At 39.4% G+C, this 11980-nt stretch overlaps 1 protein-coding gene across 1 annotated transcript in view; it reads left to right on the top strand.

Annotated features, from left to right (window-relative positions):
* Window positions 1-10187, top strand: part of SERGEF (secretion regulating guanine nucleotide exchange factor) — a 140566-nt gene extending 130379 nt beyond the window's left edge. Inside the window, exon 13 of the mRNA XM_014309543.2 lies at window positions 9239-10187. Within this exon, the coding sequence (XP_014165018.1) occupies window positions 9239-9429 (191 nt within the window). The 3' untranslated portion in view covers window positions 9430-10187. The remainder of the gene's footprint in view (window positions 1-9238) is intronic.
* The last annotated feature ends 1793 nt before the right edge of the window (window positions 10188-11980 follow it).

The following is an 11980-nucleotide window of genomic DNA, read 5'->3' as shown; positions in this document are numbered from 1 at the left end:
GTTTTGACCACTTGCTTACTTTTCCCAGAACTCTTAGTGAAATGTGACACTAAGTGAACTCTTGCTTTAAAAGTACAGCTAAAAGAATAGAGTTGTTATTCCTGTGGTCCTGGTGTCCCTAGCTATTGCTTACCTGTGGAGAAAATTCATGTATCCCATCTGGTACACATTATTTGGCTCATTACTTTGCATAAGTTTCTTGACACAGTGATATGACTGAAGTTCCTGATCTTTTCCTAGCCCTTAAGAAATAGGAAGAGCTGGACCACTTGGTCCTGCTTGGCAGAAATCAGTCTAAGAGCTTAGCCTTGTGGATGAGACTGAAGGTGCAGTTTGTGGTGTTAATACTTTTCAGTTTGTTTGGGGTTTTGTTGTGGTGATTTTTTGAATTGTTTTTCTTCAGTATTGCCATTAGAAATTAACACCAGCTCAGCCATGCACAGCCAGCCTTGGGTAAGAGCATTGTGTTTCATCAGCCCTTCTGAGAAAACGTGACTTGTTTTTGGTGCACACACTTGACGTAAACCTCTCTATGGTTTGTGTTTGAAGTCTGAATCATGGGAATTTCTTTTTCTTTTTCTTTTTTTTTTATTGCTTGGTTTCATCTTTTGTCATAGCTGTTATCTGTCTGTTTTCTTCTTTGAAAGGGGTCCTGTTAGTTCACAGAACAATATTCTATGAGACAGAGGGCAACGGTGGCTGCAAATGGCATCAGTGTGAACATGAGGATGTTACCACTTTTTACTCCTTTTCTAGGTGCTCAAATGACCCAACCCTTGTTGTATCTGAGCAGGTCCCGAGTAAGCCCATTCGAACTCCTACACAGTGGTGAGTATAAGAGTCCCTGTAACAATAGGCACAGACTGAGACAGACAGACAAGACAAGGCACATGACCCACAGGAGTTTTATTAGATGTGCACTTGCACTACAGTACAGTGCAAGTAGGCACAGTTGAACCAGGTACAAGTGGGTTAACTCTAGTACAACAGTTGCAGCACAGAGGAAACTTAAAATCCACAAATCCTGCCCAGAAAGGAGGGTTAGTTCACCCTGAACTCTCTCTGACTACAGCTATGCTATAGCTTTTATCGAGCTATGTATTTTAAAGCTCTCACAGTGCAGTACTACAGTGCTGTCACGGTTACAGCTGCACTGTGACACTTGCAGGGTGCCACCATCTGAGCCATTGTGATACACCAAGATCACAACTTGAAACTTTGCAAAATAAGGCATCCTAATATCAGCACTGCTGAGCTGCAGCTACTTTTGTTCTGTGGCGATGTTTGCGTAGCAGTGAGAAAATCTATCACTTCAATCAGAAACTCAGCAACTCAGTCGCCACTTGTTTCCTTGATTTCTATCTTTGCATTTCTAACACTTTAGCTTATGACTGCTGGAATTGATCTCAGATTACTTGTTAAGCATGGTGGGGAAAAAAAGCCCTCACTTGTTTAATATCAACAAGCAGATTTTTTAGACTTCACTCAACAGTAATGCACATTCATAATCATGTGTCTTGAAATTTGACCAAAATGCAGCCTTGCAAATTGCTAAGGGAAAATGAAAGGGAGAAGTTCAAACTAAAGCCCATTTAAACACAAAGCTAATTTACATAAGATGTCCATGTGGAAGGTTTACACATTTCAGTTCTTGGTTCTGAGTTGGAGAATTGTGTTCTGCAGAAAAGGACACCTTCAGAGATAAATCCCAGAATACTCACTCTTGTTCAGTGCAAACAGCCCTTCAGAGGAAGAGAATAGCAGTCAGAAGAGAAGAAATTGTAGGTAAATGTAACCATATGGACTATCTCTTCAGCTTTTGTTATATCATAAGTATTTTCTATAAGTTGCCAAGGACTGACAGTCATCTATAGCCTGGTCTGTGTGGTTGCCTTAAAGTTCATGCTTATAAATAGACCAGTGTTCTACAAAGGGTTGCTGTATGAAATATGTTAAGCACCAAAGCATTTCCAAATATCCTTTTCCAACCTAGCTGTTCTTCCTGGTTGAGAGAATTCCTGAGAACCCAGCAGGGTCTCTAGTTTTAGACTTCAGCCAGCAAAGTAGGAAGAAGCACCATTTCACCTGCATGCACCTGCTCATCCTGCTGACTGTCCTTTCTCCTGCTCTTTGATCTGCGTAGCACTGTGAAAGCTACATGTAGGCCTGGAATTTAGTTTGAGGGGGTTCTCAGATTCTTGCTTCTGTGTTCATCTATGACTTTTCCTAGGCCTGTGCTGAAGATGCCCTTCAGTTCTAGGTCTTGGAGGTAACATTGTAGGTCAGATGAATCACAGCTGTCCCCTCCTTTTCTTTGTGTCATCACTTAGGTCAGTTTGAAGTGTGTGCAAATTTGAGGTGGTAATGCTTTACTGCCCAGACTTCATGGGCGCAAATGGCCATGGCGCCACATGGTCCCATGGGACACTTGGATGACTCACACTCTTCTAGATGAGCTCGGACATTCTGCCTTGCGTGGGTGACCTCTTACTAAGCACTGGGTGTAAGGTATTTTCTGCATGTTCTGTTTCATATAGTACAGAGGATCATGAGACTGCAGGCTCTGGCTCTGTGGTGAGACTGTGATTGTCTACTTCTGGCCATATAAAGTTTAAGCACTGTGACACATTGAATGCCTGTCACTGTGAGAGGCAGGGATATAAGTTCTGAATGAATGTCACTCTCTGCCATGTCTGATATCCTGATGGAACAGACACTAGTGCCACGGTCAGAGCTTCAGGACAAATCTCTCCGTTAATTAATTTCTGTCAGGTGTTTTTGTCCTGTACTTATGTGACCAAAATTCAAAGATTTTCTTGTCTTCTACAGGTGTAGAAAAAAGCATCTTTAATGCTTAATCCTCTCTGCACTGCAGCTGCTTCGTGTATGATATAATCCTCATGTATTGTCAGTGGACCAGTAACGTTCAGTCTTGCGCAAAGTCGTGAGCCCAGGTTTTGTTCTGTGTTGAGTTGGAGATGCTTTCCTGTTGGGAAGGAATTGACAAGTTTGAGTAAAACCAAAACAAAAACCTCGTGCAGCACCTGTGAGCTTTAGACATAGTTAATACTATTCATGTTTCCCCATGGAAACAGAAATGTGAACAGATAATCCTTGCAGTAGATTTCTGTCCTTGCTACCTACACAGAGCAAAGCAGCTATCTCCATCCTACAGGGCTTCAGTTCCACCATAACAACTACATGGGTGCATCAGCCCAAGAAATCTGTAGTTGCAAGTCTGTTGTTTTTAAATCCTAGGATACAATTTTGTGAAGTTCTTGCTCCTTTTTTTTTGGTTCAAAATGGCTATGCCTAACAGTGAAGGAAAAAATAAATTCTATCATAAACTAGACTGAGTGGTAACCTAAACTGTTTATTTGATGTAATGTGGAGTGATTCTTTCAAATAGATACATATTAATTTGTGCAGTGAGCCATTCAGCTCCTGCTTTGAAGTGCCCTGTGAGAACAGAACAAAATTTCTATTGTCATTGTAATTTGGCAAGATAGCACTTCCTCTAGGGGTGGGCTCAGTTATTTGCCTGATGCTAAAAACAGTGCACAGGAAAATGCACAGCAGGCTTGCATGGATCTGCTACAGCTTTTTTTGCTAAGTGACATCTTACTGTGTTTTTCCCCACTTCTCTGCATTGCTGCATGTGGGGCTCCTTCTCCACAAACAGTTTTCAGGCTGTGGCAGATGTGCTACATTTCCCTTGGAAATTATCATAAACATTATTCCTTCCCCTTCCCATTTTGTAACTCTTGGCTACTTAAATGCTGTGGAAATGAAACGGAAAAGATTAGATGTGCTCTGTACTGTTCTTTTTGCTGTTTGTGGGATAGACACTGACATCGAAGTATAAACTAGAAATTAGACTTTCCCAAGTGAAATTTAAGTGCAAAGGAGATGTGTAGCCTCATTGCTGCATTTTGCAGTACTGCACATGCCGAAGCTCCTACTAGGCATATTGTATTCTCAATTTGATTTTTCTGACTCTCTTCAGTAGGTGGTTATGGATAGTAATTGGATATTCTGACAGCTGGCCTTGAGGCCGTGACCCAGTTTGAAGTCCCTGCTGTATTGCAAGACACAAATGTAGCCGGAGAGAAGGTCCTATAACAAACCAGTGCTTCTGCTGAGAAAAAATAATAGTTCACATAACATATTAGTTTAGAGATGTCCACACAGTGCAGGCTTTGTGCATTTGCTGTGATGAATTGTTTGAGGACGTTGAAAGTTGCTCTTTCCAGGTGGCAGGATGAACCACAGACACATGACCTGAAGTCAGCTCCCTTTTCACTTGTGTAAAACCTCTGCTGAGGGGACTGAGTGGTTTAGGTCCACTGCCTGAGGAGAGCTACTAATGATGTGAAGGTGGAATGAGGGCAGGTTGTTGACTGGAGGCTAACTTTGAAATCAGCATGCCTTTAGCACCATGGCTTTGTACTTAATATCAAAAATGTATGGTGTTTCTTACCTGTATATTGTGTTACACTGCAATGTGTCTGATTTTTATCCAGCTTGTTCCCTTGAAAGCCAGACACACATTTCTGAGGGTTGAACAGCAATTGGATGGGCTGCCTGGAGCACATGACAGCTTGCTCCTTGAAAATGTGGCTCCATAATAAAAAATGAATGTGATTCTTATGGTTCTTTCCTAGTTTTGGAGGTACAGCTGTGTATTGATATGATGCCATCATACATTCCACTTACCAAGCTTTGTCTTTAATGAGATTTTGCACAATGCCTAGACTTCCCTTTTAACTACTAATACAGTTCCATGTTTTTCTGCAGAAAGCAATTTATATCAAGCCTGTTTCTTACAATTTAAAATTGCAGATCTTTTGCACTAATGGCAGAGTTGTTGCTATTAAAAATACAAAAGTTTAGAGGGATGCTTATTGCCTTTTATTTTATGTGACACCCTGAACAACCAGATGGCCTGAAAAAACCAGAAAAAACATAGTAATTTGTGTTTTGCTACTCCTTGGGAGAAGTATAGTCTAAATCTCCTTCTGTGCCACGTTACATTGTTCTTTGAGAGGTTTTTACGGCTTTCAAATAATCAAGGGAAGGTGGCTGAGACACCTGAATTTTGTTTGTGGTCCAACCCTGATGCTGTTTAAAGAGTTGTGACTTGATCTGAGTTGGTCTCCTGCCTACTGTAACTTTGTCTATAACAAAAGAGTAAAGTAGCACTAATTCGAGGTAAAAAAGAAGTAATAATTTGAAGTATTGTGGAGTTTTGCTAAGAGCACAGAACCAATATAATAGAGCTGTACTAAAACATTTTAACATTTCCCTAAAATGTGAAGCTCTCTCTTGAATAACTTGACTTGAAGATACTTTGCTTGTCTGTAAGGCCAACTTCTATTTATTTGCTGGTAGAAAGAATGGGAAAGAAGAATACGAAAAGAGGAGCTTTTAAAGATTTCAGTGATAAGCCTCCAGGGCACAGGCTGGTTTAGAAGCAGACTGTTTGAAGCTAGGCTACAGTGATATTTGCAGCTTCCGTGTTTCCAGTTTACCTTGCTTTGCCTTCAGACCATTTGTGAAGATGTGATTTAATATAACCTGTCTTCAGCTGCATAAAACTGATATGCCAGTTTTCAGGCTGGGACAATCCCCTGGTCTCCCTTTATCATCACTGAAGTGAGACAGACTTGATTTTCACACCAGTGTTTGGATGAGATGAATCTCTCATTCTGCTGGAGAGATGCAGATATCTGTTGGCTTTTGAGAAATACTGAGGATAATGATCTGTAGCTAAGTTGCTTGATTTTTTGGGTGGCTGAAGTTCTATGCAGTGAATCTCACCCAGAGTGTCTTATTTGCTAGCATTGATTCTTCCATCTGAGGATTCCACTCAGCAATAAGGAGCAACTCTAATTCTTTTCTTTCTCCAGAATTCTCTCGTTGTATTTTATCTTATCTAATTTTCTCTTACTATATCTCTGCAACTTTATTTTACCTGGAAATACTTTTTTACTTTTCTCCAATTTAATGAAGCTCTAGATTGCTGTTGTCACTTCAGTTATCTTGAGAAAAGCCTGGATAATTATTGCAGACAGAAGGAGATCAGTAGCCCCTTCTTGTATTGTTTGACCAAAACAGATTTTCTCAGAATTTTGTTGTCCCTCTGTCCTGTATATTTAATGTTTTGAGAAAAATCCTGCATAGCCTGACTCTGAACTTTGATTAGAGTCACTATGAATGAAACGGAAATTTCCTTGGGGTTCTGCTGTGGTGCCATGTGAGTTCTGTGGGTTTGGTTTGTACTCTGAGTACTCATTTTTTAAAAGAGAAGAGTAAATGCAACATTATATGTGGTTTCACTTAACCACTAACATGGAGTAATCTTCCCTCACTTCTCCAAACACAAATCCTTTGGTTTGAGAACATGCTGCAGTGCTTGCTCTAAATTTTGTTAGAAGCAATTTGTAGATGTGCTAATACCCATCATTCTAATGCTCTTCTATGCTGGGAAGGTCTGGCACAGATATAGAAACTGAATTTTCTTGTGAAGGCATGTAGGGCTGCTGGTTCTGTGTTTTTATCAGCAATAAACGGGGGAAAAAAAGCAATCAAAAATAAAGGAAGAAAAGGAAAAAAGAAAGGGAGGGGGACATGGGAAAAGGAAAAAAACATTAAATGGTGCCCTTTGTCCAGAGGCTAGCCATTAGCTCTTCTTAGGGTCTGCCTTTAACTCTGCAGATACTCTTTTATGTAATTTTTGAAATAGATGCTTCATTACCTTCAATCTTCACTGACTTTCACATCTGTGCCAGTGATTCACATCACTTGTTCCCTCCTGGCCACTTTGACCACTCTCATTTTGCCCAGCCCTCCTCCAAGTTTTGTTAATATGCTACTGTCAAAAAAATGGACTTGGTGTGTTTTCTACAAATTCTGCTTTCTCTGACACAAGTCAAACATCTGGCTATTTCTATGTACAAACCTTTCACTGAATCTTCTACAGGCAGATGTGGTACAGTTACACCTTCCACAGCAAAAATTCTCTGCCTTTTGGCTTTCCTGGTTCTGACTTGATGGTGATGAGAAACATTTTCGTGGCCTGTCATTCCATATCTGTCAGCTGCCTTTTCATCTCTTCAAATTTCTGCCATCTCTCCATGGATGTACAAGGCATTTTTGTGTAAGACCATTCATAAATCCTACTTACTTTCTATTTTTCTTTTGCCAGTTTTCACTCTTGTCCCATTTCATTGACCTTAGAGATCACTGGAATCATGTAGAAAAATCTATTTTGGTGGCCTTTTGACATGCTTGGAGAAGTAAAGTATAGAAAAGACCCCACAATCATTGTTTTAGGAAAGATGTTCTTGTCTGAGGGATCCCTAGCTTGTAAATTTTTCTATGATGTATTTTCAAAAGATGTTTCACTGGATATGTTTATCAATTTGAGAAGTTAATGTCCTAATGCACTGTTTCTCTGACTATTTATTATAACAATAATATTCCACTGAGCAGTTTGTAATACAAAGTGACCAGAACATTTCTGGTTTCCTCTCTCTTGTCCTGATGGGACAGGATGAAAAGAGAAACATCTTTAAACAGATGTAGTGAGTATTTACAAAAGGATGTAAACTGTTGTAGTAATTGCTGCTGTCTGGTTACAAAAAGTTACCACAGTGATCCTGTTAAAGTTAGGGCTTGTTGCATTCTCTTTTCGTCACATTTGTAAGCTTGGCTCATTCTGCAGGGTTCACACATTAACTGTGACAAAAGATGTCATTTCTTAGGTGCAACTTCCTTGAATGATTAGTCTGAGATGTGTCTCCAGCATGGGCTTGAGGTGTCTTTTTTTCTGTGTTTTAATATTTACAGAAACATTTTTTACCTGGAACCTTACCAAAAAGCAAAATTCCCTTAACCAGTAGGACACTGTGTTGATTTTTAAATGGGATCTGTTGCCCACTCAGATTTTGGCACTTTTTGGCAGCACATGTGAGTGCATTTGGGGTGTAGGTTGTGTTGTCAATATTGCACATGCACAATCATGAGAACATCTGGTGCCTCCTGAGATAAGAGAGGTAGAACTTGTGTATCAGGTGAGATGTGCCTTGGCTACTGTGATGTTCTGGTGGTGCTTTGTTGTGTTCCGTAGCCTTAAAGATTGTCAGGAAAATGAAATGTCATTGCTTAGTTACATCTGGCCTCAGTAATGTTTACACTTCATTGCAGAAGAGGGGAACATCAATATACTGATAATGTAAAGAGAGCAGAGGACAGTGAAATGTTACAGGATTTGCAGGGAAGATGGCCCTGCTAGCTGTGCAATAACCTGTTTCTGAATTTTGAAAAGTAAAATCATGACTGGGATTAGAGTTTGTGAATTTTGGCACTTTTCTTCTCATTATTTGGAATCCAGAATGCTACTTCCTGCTGTTATTACCTGTTGTTTTTAAAAAATAACAAAATAACAGTGGCATCAGTAAACATGATTATATGGCAGGATGGCTGTACTTGTAGTTCATAATTAGGAGGTTTTGGTGGATTTTTTATTATGTCAGCCATTTATAGAACTAAATTTGCATGTTTTGCTTCAATAAAGAGTACTATGGGGTAATAATAATACATGAATTGTTATTTGGGATATGAAAGAATAGATATTACAAAACTAAATAATAACGAGGAAAAATAAGAATAATAAAAGCAGTGAAATGATGTCAAAGCAAGCAGAGGAGGTAGGATGATTGAGTAGGGCAGGCTGTTGAAGACTTGTATTTAGAGGAAAGAGGTGACGTGTGAACTTGAAGCTAGGAATGAAATGCAATGTGGCTGAACTGTGGCTCTGTGTTCCCCAATCCTGCAGATCATGATGTGAATGAATAAAGTCGCTGCTCTTGATTTATCATACTTCTGCTTACTGGGGGAAACTTGAAAGAGATTCTACATCATTTCAGGGAAGGCTCTTAAAATGCAGAGAGACTTCTGTGGGCTCTGCCTAAATACTGAGCTATGTATTTACGAAGAGATTTTCAACTGTCTTTGTTATTTTGATGTCTCTTCTGTTGCTAACAATATGGAACAGGATGGGGAATCAGTCATTTGGGTTTATTTACATTTTCAAGAAAACCAGAATATTTTTCCCACCTTGGCAGAATTTCTTAGAACCTAAACAGAAAATTACTTGACAATCTGCTTCTCAAAGCTAACCAAAGCTGTTGTGTTTCTGTGGTGTTTATTCTGTATTTTCTGTCCTCTCTTACAGGTGGCCAGTGCTTCTCTTGGGGATGGAATGAACATGGGATGTGTGGTGATGGCACAGAAGCAAATGTTCATGTCCCAAAGCCAGTCAAAGCTCTTGGCTGTGCAAAACAGATCTTAATTGGATGTGGGGCAGGACACTCCATGGCCCTCTGTCAAAACTCCTCACTGGACCCAGCACATCTGGAATCATAACATCATGGATGTGGGTGGACACCTTTGGATTGTGTAGCTCAGAGGCACTACAGGGGAGCTGCCCATGATTAACAGTAGTTGGAAACTGCAGATATTTTTCCTAAATCTTAAAGGAACGACTATGCATAAAAAGCTGTAATATTTTAAAAATTGTTTCCTGGGCTCTTGCCACAGGAATTGACTTTCTTACCTACAGATAGAATTACAGATATTCTGCCTTGATGCAATACAACTGAAGACAGATTTACATTTTCTTCTTCTTCTGAGAAGTCTTTGAGGAAGAAACTGACTGCTTAATGGTTTACTGGTGTATAAATTCAATCTGAGAAAGATGCTTTTTGTTATTGTATCTTTACATCATGAAATGTTTCACCTGCCAACTTCTACTGCAGTTGTGACCTCCCAGCAGCTCAGAAAATTGTGTCGCAGAGAAATGCCAGTGAAAGTGGCTAGATGCATACACAGTTTTTAAGCAGAAGATTAGGAGTAAAAGAAAAGAAGCAATATAATTTAGAAGGCTGGCAAAAGGGGAAAATGAGGCCCTTTTGAACTAGCTTTGTCTTGATTAAACTGTGAAAGGAGCAATATTTTTCATTGATTATTTTCTCTGCTGGACATCACTTTATTGTAGATTTACAGGGATGCAGACCTGCATAAGTTATCATTAACTTGCAAACCAAACCTGAAGTTTCTGAAGCTACTGCTTAGGGAAGGAAAATTTCTAAGAGCTCTTAGAAACATTTAAAAGGTTCCTATCAAAGGGCATAGGTCAGTTGTGGCTGCTGAGGACAGCTTGATCCAATGTAGCTCCTGTGTTTCCATCTGCCTTGGAATAGGAAGACATCAAAATCTAACCAGAAAGATTTTACAAGTTCTCCAACCTAAAAGGCAGACCAGAATGCTCCTGATAATTTCAGGTTAGTTCTCACTTCTGTTTTACAGCCCAGCTGATTTGCTGTTCACAGCATGCCCACAGCACTTGTTCCAGGTGGGGGTTTGACAGAGAACGTAGGCCTAGCACTTGCAGGAGAAAGGAAAAAGTGTAAAATGAGATGTGTTTGCCTGTTAGTAGCAACATTTTGGAAGCTATTTATAAAACTGATTTTTTTCCATACAAATACAGTGGATGCCATTAAACTGGGTGTTTACCACCCACAATACTTACATTTGCTGTGGTATTTAGCGTATTTCAAGTTCTAAATATAGAGAATTCTACTGTGTAGTAAATGCACCTTTTAATGAGACCTACTGTTGCTAAACAGTGGTTTAATTTTTAAAGCAGGCTTGCCAAGGAAGAAACCTTACAGAATTACAAAGTGCTCAGAGAAAGGCTCTTAGGAAATAGGACAGGAAGACCTTCTAATGATGTATCAGCTTACACATGAAGGGGAAGGAATTAAGGTGATAATATGGGCTGCATGGGTTTTTTCACCCTTGGTTTTACAGCAGTTATAGTTCTTGGCTTCACTTTCAAGAGTATTTTATTTTTCTATTCAACAGATGAGAAACTTGAGCAGAGTATGAAGCTGATTTTAACTACTACAGATATCAAAAGAATAATCAAATTAATCCTCTGCAAAATATGTAGAATTAAGATTTCTGTTGTAAAATGGATTTTTTTTTAAATCCATGTGTTAGTTGTGGATCTTCATGGCAATATACTGTTCCAGGCTGTGACCTCTTGCACTTTTAATTATCTAAGTTGATATTTATTGACTGTTCTCAATGCCACTGTCTGGATACCAAAGCTTCTCTATTATATGCACTGAACAGTTTCTCGTGCTTTCTTTGACAGTCTTGTCTGAGGTTTCTATTTGTGATTTCTGCAAAATCTGTCTACCAAATAAACGTGTTCTCTTGCTTCAGTAATCATCTCCTCTAACTAAGTCTTTTCCTTGATTAATCACAGCCAATATGTGCCTTATGTGAGGTTTACTGGACTAGACATGTTGTGACTGTGTGTGCTGTAGCTGCAGTTCATTGCAGAGGAGTCCAACAAATTATGTAACAAATAAATGTGAATTGGGTATTTGAAATTATTTTCAATTTTTCATGCCTGTAACATGGACACACTTTTGGAATGCAAGGAATGATTTGGGGTGATATGGTGAAGAAACAAAGGAGTATGTCAGCTTGTTCCTGGTCCTGATCTGGTGTTTCATATCTGCATATGATCTTCATCTTTGAAAGGCAAGAACTACGTTTTTCTCTCCTTTGTTGTGCCTATATAGCTTGAAGACTTTGGGGAGTAATGACTTTTCTTGACGTAGTGAGTGCTTTGTCATCAGTCAGGGCTTCTAGGCGCTGCTGTAGTACAGAGAGTGAATAGAATTCATTGTAGAAGGTACATGGCTGAATGTCAAAACCACGTTGCTGCTCATTCTTTCAGAAGTGAATGCCCTGTTTTGTATGTCAGTGGCTTTGTTTGCAGAATAAAACACTGTGCAAAATCAGCTATGACTTTCTCTGTGAGGAAGGGAACACAGTGAAAAGTTCCTAATCAAGTGGAAGAAGACAACTTTCCATGCTGATGTTAAGAGTTTATGACTGT

Source organism: Geospiza fortis, unplaced genomic scaffold (genome assembly GCF_000277835.1).
Source record: "Geospiza fortis unplaced genomic scaffold, GeoFor_1.0 scaffold524, whole genome shotgun sequence".
Classification (NCBI taxonomy): Eukaryota; Metazoa; Chordata; class Aves; order Passeriformes; family Thraupidae; genus Geospiza; species Geospiza fortis.
Note: the sequence above shows the minus strand (reverse complement) of the source record. Positions and strands in the feature narration are given on the sequence as shown.